Raw genomic sequence first — 12,240 nt, forward strand, 5'->3', positions numbered from 1 at the left:
TTTAACGTAATAAAATAGAATAATTAAAATGATTGTATTTTTTTTTTTGCAGCCGTTGATGACAAGGTTCCAAACTGCTCTTAAGAATTACCTCGCCAAGCAGATACAAAGCCTGGACATTGAACTGCGGGAAATGGTGCGTACCAGCAAACTAGACAAACAAGATCTTGGGGTCAACATCTAATATAGGTAGAGAGGTTAGAATGATAAAACCACCCCTTTTGGGCTCTGACATTACAGCTCCTCTCCATTCAAGGGAACGAGACCACCTACTGTCCACAGATGAGATGTAAGGAAAGCAAAGCCTTATTCTTCTAATTCTGCATAACCCTTTTAAAATGTTTTTTTGTTTTTTTCTGGGAACTTTAAACTTTCAGGGAGCGTGTTTTTAAGATGAGAAATGGCTGTAATAAGTTGCGGGTTTCCTTGGACCTAAGAGTAAGGTCATATCGCAAGACCGCTTTCTCCATTTTCCTACATGGCGCCCATCGAATGCTGGAGATGTGAAGGCAGAAAAATGAAAAACTGTTTCTCTAAGACTACCTAGGAGATGTTCAGAGATGGTGTAGAGTCAATATTGGTCAACACTTTACAGAGGAAAAACTTCTTAGAACATATTCTTTAAGGCTCCCTTATACCAGCGCGGTCCTGTAATAGGATGTCACCATTGTATCAAGTCAGTTCATTACATTTCATCCCTCCGAAATATTCCACGATCAACTGTGAGCGGTATTATTGAAAAGTGGAATAGTCATAAAATGGCGGACCCAAAGTTACAGAACAGGGGCTCATAGAGAATGAAAGTTCTCTGCTGACTCCGTAACTGTCCAAACCTCGTCTGGCATTAATATCAGCACAAAGACCTCATGGCATTGTCAAGCAGCTGCATGTAAGCCTTACACCACCAAGCACAATGCCAAGTGTCAGATGGAGCGGTGTAAGGCACACACCACTGGACTCTGGAGCCCAGGAAATGTGTTCTGTGGAGAGAGGAATCACATCTCTTAATGTCGCAGTCGTGTGTCTGAGTCTGTGTCGGGATAATGTTATGGGGTTATTTTTCAAGGAATTACCTATAGCCCATAGTCCATGGAAGGAAAATATTATTACTTGAGGATATAAGACATTTTGGACAAATGTCTATAACTTTGTGGGAACAGTTTGGGGAAGGCCATTTTCTGTTGCAGCATCACTGTGCCCCAGTGGACAAAGCAAGGTCCGTATATTCATGGTTGGGCGAGTTTGGCGTAGATACTTGACAGGCAGTCCCTGAAAACAATCACACCTTTGGGGTAAACTGAAAATTATGAGCCAGGCCCCTTTGGCCAACCTCAATGCCTGCACTCACAAATGCTCCTCTGTATGAAAGGGCGAAAATGCTCCCAACACGCTCCAAAATCTTGGGGTAAGTATTACGAGAAGAGTAGAGGATCTTATATCTGTAACGTGGAGACCAAGTCCATACTCATGTCTATGGATTTAGAGTAGGATGTCATACATGCTCCTTTAGGTCTAATATGTAGGTGTCCAAAAACTTTTGGCCATATTGTGGACAGTGCTGCCTCTTTGCAGCATCACCGACACAAAGCTATAGATGATAAGATGTTAGATACTTACTATAAAAATAGTTTATAGGAGGCTTCTAGAGGATTAGCACACTGAGAAGTAAGAGAACTAATGGAGTACGCCTCAAGGCACTGATCTGTATAAAAGTCAGCGTCCTACTTACATCTGATAGCTGAGATGGGTGGACTTGAGTCATTTACCGGTGCTACATAAGCCGTGGCGATCCATTGTTATAGGCATCGGAGAAGTACTTTATGTACAGACCTTGGAGAGTGCCAGTAGGAATGTAAGGAGGTCAAATAATGCCTCAGCAGGAGATATTTATGGTGGAATGCTCTACGTCTCAGAGATGGTCATCAGGCTCTGTAATTGCTTTATTCCCTTGCTGATCCAGTTATGGGGATTTCACTGAGGAATATGCTGTTGGGTTATTACTAGGGGATATCTAGAGACGTATAGGAGGGAAGTTCTGTTTGGTTGCAAATTTCTACCAATCAGAAATGCTAGAAGTGACTGTAAAATTGAGGAGTCTTACCAAAATATTTCACATACCAAAGCAGATGAGATGGCTTGTTAGTTTCCATCATGTCATTTTCTGTAATACCTAAAGGTAGGAGCAGTCATGAACCCCTTCTCAATTGTCATTTTTGATCTGTCGTTCTTTTCATCCCCTACTTCCAAAATTCAGGGGTTGTTTTTATATATATATTTTTTTTACATATTTCCAACTACTTAGTTGTATGATGGCTTGTTGTTTGCGGGCTGAGTTTTGGTTTTGAATGACAATATTCAATTTTCGTGTTTTTTGAGGAAAAAAAAAAAAAACACAAAACACAATTCTGCCATTGCTTTTTAGGTTTTGTTTTTACGGTATAAATGACCTTGCAACCTCATTTCCCAGGTCAGTATGATTGTGATGATACCAAAGTTACATGGTCTATTGTAAATTTAGAAATTTGTTAAAAAAAAAATTTCAAATATTGTTTTGTGTCACTGTTTTTACCTGAGACCAAAACCTTTTTTTTTTCTCATCAAAACAGTTGTATAGCAGCTTATTTGTTTTTCTTGATACTGTTGTTAGGTATTTACAATATTTTGATTGCTTTTAATACATTTTTTGAAGGAGGTCACATGATACAAGATCACATGGTTCACACTGTGTGGTAATGAGGCAGTGACCCAGTAAAGTTCAACGCCAATGTCTTTATTGTCCAAAACTCATAAATGAAAAATACAGTATCCTCCAGATCGCAGCCGGGGCGTCAAAACAGTCAGTTTCCGAGACCGCTTGCCGTGGGCGACTGCACCACCATGTCACACTGAGGGGGGCACCAGGCATTCACTTCCCTTGACTCTGTGTGGACTTTACACACAAGCCGGATATTGCAGAGCCACCTGCTCTGCAGCTTGCAAACCAACACTGACAAACCCAACTTTTTGCTGCAGGGTTTTTATATGGAATCTGTGGCCGTGGGCCACTTGTAAGACCTGGCTGGAGGGAGCAAACTGCCCCACTACCATCCTGTAGTTCACTCCAAAAATAAAAGCCTATGCTGGTTTTTCTTAAACCTGCCTTGCCCAAATACACTAGCTTGACCAAGTCCACACTCACTTTTATTCTGCACTGCAACCACAGCTATGTCTGTGACTGCAATTTACTTCATGCTCCTCCTGGGGGACACATAGCGACCCTCACCTATAATTCCCCTCACAGGTGATATGAGCATCTTGAAACTATACAATCCATACAGGAAAGGAGGAATTCAGAGTAGTTTTGCACATCATTTGGAATAGTTTGGAGTATGTTGGCCATCTTCCCTGTGATTTCACTACAGAAGACGTCATTGTGGCAGTTTGTATTTGGTGACCGCCATCATGTAACGGGAGTTTCGGGATGGAAACTTCATTCTACATGTTACTGGACAGTAGGTGATCCGGAGATAGAGACCCTCAAAATGGCAGGAAATGATACTTTAAAAATATTCTAAAGTTTAATACTTTCTTTTATCGTTTTATTGAAGATTTATACAACATAACAAGGTTATATCATAGAACAAACAGCATTTCTCATTTATACTGTCTGGCAAACGTAACATACCATGAGTCTAATATCTTAACCAAAAGTATAAGAAACCCATGTCAGATACCAAATATACAAAATATCATATACTTTAATCATGAGAGAATACTCCTCATCGCCTGGAGACTAAAGTGAATCAAAAGATAATTAAACCAAGCATTTCATACCTTATCACATTTTTGAGGGCAATGTGTATGTTTATATACCACCCTCTCATAGGAAGCTGCAGTATTTATAATATTGACCCAGGGTGAAATCACGGTGGTCTTCTGTCCATCCATCTCTTGGTGATAGCCTTGTTTGCCAAAAAGGTTTCCCTGAAAAGAGTGCGAGGGAAGTGAGGCCGGTCTTCTCATCAAGGATTCCTAATAAACTCACCCTAGGGCAGAGCGGTACAGGGGATTGTATGATCTCCATGAGGATATCTAGGAGCTCTTTCCAAAAGTCTGCACTAGGAGGACAATACCACATCAGGTGTGTAATTTAAATTACTGGCAGATTGGAGTCTACACCTGGCCATACATATGAGATGTCTACTGGCCAAACCTGGTTGGGGGTCTCCTGATTTCCCCCTATTGACAGATGTTGTAGGGCATTCAGATTGATCGGTTGGACAGCCTGGTCCTTTTCTTCTCCAGAATTTAAGCGAGGAGTCTGCCGGCACCTTACTCCCCTATGTACACTCAGCGGAGCGTCCATATGTATGGGAGGGTTTGGGGAAAACGCGCCTGGTTGACCAAATCCAGAAGCAATGCTTTCAGATATCTACATATCTGACCATGCCTGGGACCTCAGCAGTAAAGCCTCTCATAGATTGTCTGCCTTTTTATGTAGATCTGATAACGTTATCGGAATGTAATCATTGTACTCAGATCTCTTCCATTTCTGTATTCGCAGAGTATGTCAATGAAGAAAAACAAAAGTGAACGTGAAGATCTTGGGGTCATCCTGTATGGCATACAGCAGGAGTTGGCTCGTCATCAGATGGGGCTGGAGAAGCAACATGATAAACACGCTCAGATCTCCACAGTACGTCGGCAGGTGGAAGAGGAGCTGGAAAATATCCAAAATCTGTACAAGAAAACCCACCAAAATGCAGGTTCTGAGCGCAAAAAAGGTGCAGAGATCCTCTCATATTAAACTACTAAGCACTGCTTAATCAAGAGTTTGGAATCTACTTTTGTCTTTTCAAGGAGAATTGGGGAGGGGGTTACATTGGATTTACTCTCGGCCAAACAAGTGTTTAGAAACCTAGATATCATAAAGGGAATCTGCCACCAGATTTTTGAAACCTAATCTGTGACTGGCATGATGTAGAGACAAAGACCCTGATTCCTGCGATGTGCCACTTACTTCGCTGCTTAGTGTAGTTTTAATAAAGGAGATTATCAAGAGAGGACTAGTAAACCTGCTGTTAGTTTTCTATATTTATGAGATTTGTATACCTCCCCACCACTGATTGGCAGCTTTCTGCCTATGCACAGTGTACACAGAAAGCTGCCAATCAGTGGTGTGGGCGGGGTTATACAGAGCTCAGCATTCAGAGAAGTGGTAGATCTGCAGCAGAGAAAACAGGAATTTTATCAAAACTGCAGCAAGCAGCCCAGTACATCACTGGAATTAGGCAGAAATCTGAGCGCACCCCAAGTTCAAGGATCCCTTTCTGAAAATGGGTCTTAAAGTAATTTTATTTTAGCTTCTATAGGCCCTCACATTCTCGCAATGGCCTCTTGATAAATTTGGCACAACTTTTGCTGTACTTGTGCTGAGCAGTTGTAGGTTTGTATGTCATTTACCCCAATTTCTGCTGTCAATATAATAAACCTGTTTGACAGTCAGCAGACCACCCCCTACCTATTTCTGCCCACCTTTCTCTAAAGTGGCCAGAAAAGTCAACATTTTTGCATTTGCCAATAGTTTCAACTTTTCTAGACCAGAAAATTTGGTGGAAATGATCTAGTCCGTTCCCCTCGTTGTATATGATGTTTGCGCAATGCGTGTGTCCCAGATAGTTTAGGTAAATTGTAAGCAGAGATCTTGCATCCCAAGAAGAATTGATACCGAAAGAATATTTAAATATTGATAACTTTTCATTATTCCAAAGCATAACATTATCTACTTAACCCTCTTAAATTATACTTAGGGAACTTCAATAAAACATAAAGAGGTGGTAAACTATATTAGCATTGATGGGGTATCCTTAGGATAGGTCGTCAGTGTCTGAAACCCTGCACCCCCCCTCCCCCGCAGAACATCCGTTCCCGATGTCGGTGGTGACCGGAACTAACCGGTTACAGACCTGCACAACACAGCTCCATCTGCTCCATCTAGTGGCCGCGGCCACTATGCAGTAGACTGTGCTGTGCAGGTCTGTAACTGGTCAGTCCCGGCCGACACGGGAACAATGTCGCACCCCCACCGATCAGACATTGATGACATATTCTAAGGAAAGCCCATCAATGGTAAAGTAGTGGGCAACCTCATTAAACCTTGGTGACCACCATCTTCATATCTTAACAATATACTTTAATATCTAAGTGTCTAAATTATGTATAATATTAGCCATTGTAGTCTCACCCTAAATATATTTTTTTTCATCCTTACAGTGTCTTCTATGCAAACAGAGGTGGAGAATCTGGCATTGCGTTTATTCTACATGGAGAATATGTCCAGCGATGTGCGATCAGACATCTCCGTTATGAAACGCGCTCTCCAGAAAACTGAAGAGGAGAGAATGCAGGCCGAGATGGAGAAGCAGAAACAGGTGACACAATCTGAAGGCAGACATTGTGGCAGGAGTTCTATTTTTAATGGCACTGTTTTGGAATATGAATAATTTATTTAAAAACTTTTGAAACTTTTTTTTGCGTGGGTGTATGGGTGTAAAAATGGATATCTGTCAATAACTTTTAGGATTAGTTTTTATACCATGATAATGTCATTACAATTACAACTAAATAAATAAAAAAAAAAAAATTATATATATATATATATATAATCATTTACTTAGGTATTATTATCTTGTGTATATATATATATATCTATCTATATAATTGTCTACGGGTCACTTCCGTATTTCTGTCCGTCTTTCTCTCTGCCCATGCAGCATCAATAGTAAAAAGATCTAATATTAAAAATAATTTAAAAAATCGTTATATACTCACCGTCCATCGGCCCCTCGGATCCAGAACAGGCCGTTCCCGCTCCTCGCGACGTTCCGGTGACCGCTCCATGCATTGCGATCTCGCGAGATGATGACGTAGCGGTCTCGTGAGACTGCTACGTCATCATCTCACGAGACCGCAATGCATTCTTGGGACCGGAGCGCGCGAGGAGCATTGGTAAACGCTTCTTCTGGATCCAGGGGCCAACGGAAGGTGAGTATATAACTATTTTTTATTTTAAATTTTTTTTTTTTTTTTAACAGGGATATGATGCCCACATTGCTATATAGTACGTGGGCTGTGCAATATACTACGTGGGTTGTGCAATATACTACGTGGGCTGTGCAATATACTACGTGGGCTGTGCAATATACTACGTGGCTGTGCTATATACTACGTGGCTGTGTTATACACTACATGGGCTGTTATATACTCAAAGAAGAAATGAGAAATCCAGCTCAACGAGGTAGTGAAAAAAACTTTTTTCTTTATTCACTTGGAAATATATTTAGTGGAGGATAAAAACATCAGCAATACAAAGGATAAAAAGCGATATCAACGCGTTTCTGGTGACAAAGCACCCTTAATCATGATAAAAACATCAGCAATACAAAGGATAAAAAGCGATATCAACGCGTTTCTGGTGACAAAGCACCCTTAATCATGATAAAAACATCAGCAATACAAAGGATAAAAAGCGATATCAACGCGTTTCTGGTGACAAAGCACCCTTAATCATGATATCATGATTAAGAGTGCTTTGTCACCAGAAACGCGTTGATATCGCTTTTTATCCTTTGTATTGCTGATGTTTTTATCCTCCACTGAATATATTTCCAAGTGAATAAAGAAAAAAGTTTTTTTCACTACCTCGTTGAGCTGGATTTCTCATTTCTTCTTTGATTGTCTACGCCCTGACACAGCGGCTCTGTGCTCCGAGTCTCCAAGGATGTCGATCATGGTGAGCTGGACTTTGTTCGATGCTGTTATATACTACATAGACTGTGCTATATACTACGTGGGCTGTGCTATATACTACATGGGCTGTGTTATACACTATGTGGGCTGTGTTATATACTGCGTGCGTGGGCTGTTATATACTACTAGATGGTGGCCCGATTCTAACGCATTGGGTATTCTAGAATATGCATGTCCACGTAGTATATTGCCCAGCCCACGTAGTATATTGCCCAGTCACGTAGTATATTGCCCAGCCACGCAGTATATTGCCCAGCCACGTAGTATATTGCCCAGCCACGTAGTATATTGCCCAGCCCACGTAGTATATTGCCCAGTGACGTAGTATATTGCCCAGTCACGTAGTATATTGCCCAGTCACGTAGTATATTGCCCAGTCACGTAGTATATTGCCCAGCGACGTAGTATATTGCCCAGTGACGTAGTACACAGCACAGAGCCACGTAGTATATTGCACAGCGACGTAGTATACAGCACAGAGCCACGTAGTATATTGCCCAGCCCACGTAGTATATTGCCCAGTTACATTCTATATTGCCCAGTCACGTAGTATATTGCCCAGTCACGTAGTATATTGCCCAGCGACGTAGTATATTGCCCAGTGACGTAGTACACAGCACAGAGCCACGTAGTATATTGCACAGCGACGTAGTATACAGCACAGAGCCACGTAGTATATTGCCCAGCCCACGTAGTATATTGCCCAGTGACGTAGTATATTGCCCAGTCACGTAGTATATTGCCCAGTCACGTAGTATATTGCCCAGTCACGTAGTATATTGCCCAGCGACGTAGTATATTGCCCAGTGACGTAGTACACAGCACAGAGCCACGTAGTATATTGCACAGCGACGTAGTATACAGCACAGAGCCACGTAGTATATTGCCCAGCCACGTAGTATATTGGCCAGTCACGTAGTATATTGCCCAGCTACGTAGTATATTGCCCAGCCACGTATGTCACAGGTTAAAAAAATAAAAAATAAACATATACTCACCTTCCGAGGGCCCCTTGTAGTTCGGTCACATGACCGTGACGTCATGGCAGGTCCTTCTCGCGCAGGCGCACAGGGCCTGTGATGACGTCGCGGTCACATGACCGTGACGTCATGGCAGGTCCTTCTCCCATACCATCCTTGGTACCGAAACCTGCCGCTTGCATGGAGCGGTCACCGGAGCGTCGCGAAAGGTGAGTATATAATTTTTTTTTTAAATTATTTTTAACATTAGATGTTTTTACTATTGACGCTGCATAGGCAGCATCAATCGTAAAAGCTTGGTCACACAGGGTTAATAGCGGCGGTAACGGAGTGAGTTACCCACGGCATAACGCGGTCTGTTGCCGCTGGCATTAACCCTGTGTGAGCAGTGACTGCGGGGAGTATTGAGCGGGCGCCAGGCGCTGACTGCAGGGGAGGGACTAATCGGACTGTGGCTGTCGCTGATTGGTTTTTGCCGCCGGCCTGCCAGGCAGCTGGCGAGACCAATCAGCGACTTGGATTCCATGACAGACAGAGGCCATGACCAATGAATATCCGTGACAGACAGAAGGATAGACAGAAAGACGGAAGTGACCCTTAGACAATTATATAGTAGATGTGAGCTGTGTTATATGCTACGTGGGCTGTTATAAACTACGTGGCTGTGTTATATGCTATGTGGGCTGTTATACACTCCGTGGGCTGTGCTATATACTCTGTGGGCTGTGTTATATACTACGTGGCTGTGCTATATACTCTGTGGGCTGTGCTATATAGTCTGTGGGCTGTGCTATATACTACGTGGCTGTGCTATATACTACGTGGCTGTGCTACATACTACGTGGCTGTGCTATATACTATGTGGCCGGCCGCGAACAATCAGTGACAGGCGCAGTCTGGCCGTGAATTGGCATGGGATTTGAACCACGCTTCGCTAATTGGTCGCGGTTGGCCGAATCCTGTGTATTCAATGTATTATTCTAAAATCTTCATAAATAAAATACATGCATATTCTAGAATACCCGATGCGTTAGAATCGGGCTTCTATCTAGTCTACTATATAATTGTCTAAGGGTCACTTCCGTCTTTCTGTCCTTCTGTCTGTCTGTCACGGATATTCATTGGTCGCGGCCTCTGTCTGTCATGGAATCCAAGTCGCTGATTGGTCGTGGCAAAACAGCCACGACCAATCAACGACGGGCACAGTCCGGAAGAAAATGGCCGCTCCTTCCTCACCGCAGTCACTGCCCGGCGCCCGCATACTCCCCTCCAGTCACCGCTCACATAGGGTTAATGCCGGCGGTAACGGACTGCGTTATGCCGCGGGTAACTCACTCTGTTTACGCCGTTATTAACCCTGTGTGACCAAGTTTTTACTATTGATGCTGCCTATGCAGCTTCAATAGTAAAAACATCTAACGTTAAAAATAATTAAAAAACTAAAAAATTATAAACTCACCTTCCGCCTCCTTTCCCGCTCCTCGTGACACTCCGGTGACCGCTCCATGCAACCGTCAGGTTCCGGTGGCAATGATGGTATGCGTCAAGGACCTGCCATGATGTCACGGTCCGCGACGTCATCACAGGTCTTGCGCGCCTGCGAGAGAAGGACCTGCCATGACGTCACGGTCATGTGACCGCGACGTCCTCACACCCTGGGACCGGAAGCTGCCGCGCAGTGACAGAACTACAAGGGGCCCTCGGATCGGAAGGTGAGTATGTTTATTTTTTAACCTGTGACATAAGTGGCTGGGCAATATACTACGTGGCTCTGTGCTGTATACTACGTCGCTGTGCAATATACTACGTGGCTACGTAATAAACTACGTGGCTGGGCAATATACTACGTCACTGGGCAATATACTACATGGCTGGCCAATATACTACGTCACTGGGCAATATAATACGTAACTAGGCAATATACTACGTAACTGGGCAATATACTACGTGACTGGGCAATATACTACGTGACTGGGCAATATACTACGTGGCTAGGCAATATACTGCGTGACTGGGCAATATAGTACGTGGGCTGTGCAATGTACTACGTCACTGGGCAATATACTACGTGGCTGGCCAATATACTACGTCACTGGGCAATATACTACGTGACTGGGCAATATACTACATGGCTGGGCAATATACTACGTGACTGGGCAATATACTACGTGGGCTGTGCAATATACTACGTAGCTGGGCAATATACTACGTGGCTGGGCAATATACTACGTGGGCTGTGCAATATACTACGTGGCTGGGCAATATACTACGTCACTGGGAAATATACTACGTCACTGGGCAATATACTACGTGGCTGGCCAATATACTACGTCACTGGGCAATATACTACGTGACTGGGCAATATACTACATGGCTGGGCAATATACTACGTGACTGGGCAATATACTACGTGGGCTGTGCAATATACTACGTAGCTGGGCAATATACTACGTGGCTGGGCAATATACTACGTGGGCTGTGCAATATACTACGTGGCTGGGCAATATACTACGTCACTGGGAAATATACTACGTAACTGGGCAATATACTATATGGCTGGGCAATATACTACGTGACTGGGCAATATACTACGTGGGCTGTGCAATATACTACATAGCTGGGCAATATACTATGTGACTGGGCAATATACTACGTGGGCTGTGCAATATACTACGTGGCTGGGCAATATACTACGTCACTGGGCAATATACTAAGTGGCTGGCCAATGTACTACGTCACTGGGCAATATAATACGTAACTAGGCAATATACTACGTAACTGGGCAATATACTACGTGACTGGGCAATATACTACGTGGCTAGGCATTATACTGCGTGACTGGGCAATATACTGCGTGACTGGGCAATATACTACGTGGGCTGTGCAATATACTACGTAGCTGGGCAATATACTATGTGGCTGGGCAATATACTATGTGGCTGGGCAATATACTATGTGGCTGGGCAATATACTATGTGGCTGGGCAATATACTACGTGGCTGGGCAATATACTACGTGGACATGCATATTCTAGAATACCCGATGCGTTAGAATCGGGCCACCATCTAGTATATATATATTTGTCTAAGGGGCACTTCTGTCTGTCTGTAAAGGAAATCCCGCGTCACTGATTGGTCAGCGATCCAATCAGCGACGGGCACAGCCCAGCCGAGAATTAGTCCCCCCTACTTCCGTCCAGTCAGTGACCGGCGCCCGCTCCATACTCCCCTCCAGCCAGTGCTCACACAGGGTTAATGGCAGCGTTAACGGACCGCGTTATGCCGCGGGTAACGCACTCCGTTAATGCTGCTATTAACTGTTATGAAAGGCAATTCAGAATCACAATGGACATGGAGGTCAGAGCACATACAGTGAACTGACAATAACCCAAAATAATAGAACGAGCTCTGAGACGTGGGAACTCTGCAGACCGCAATCCCTAAGCCTATCAAACCACAACTAAAGGTAGCCG

General features: G+C 43.5%; 1 protein-coding gene across 3 annotated transcripts in view; it reads left to right on the forward strand.

The window, feature by feature from the left end:
- Positions 1–12,240, forward strand: part of CCDC40 (coiled-coil domain 40 molecular ruler complex subunit) — a 103,593-nt gene that overhangs the window by 21,256 nt on the left and 70,097 nt on the right. For all 3 annotated transcript variants that reach the window (XM_069752421.1, XM_069752422.1, XM_069752420.1), the window contains exons 5-7: positions 53–136; positions 4,544–4,763; positions 6,253–6,410. In XM_069752421.1, the coding sequence (XP_069608522.1) occupies positions 53–136; positions 4,544–4,763; positions 6,253–6,410 (462 nt within the window). The remainder of the gene's footprint in view (positions 1–52; positions 137–4,543; positions 4,764–6,252; positions 6,411–12,240) is intronic.

Source organism: Ranitomeya imitator, chromosome 2, assembly GCF_032444005.1.
Source record: "Ranitomeya imitator isolate aRanImi1 chromosome 2, aRanImi1.pri, whole genome shotgun sequence".
In the NCBI taxonomy this organism is placed as follows: Eukaryota; Metazoa; Chordata; class Amphibia; order Anura; family Dendrobatidae; genus Ranitomeya; species Ranitomeya imitator.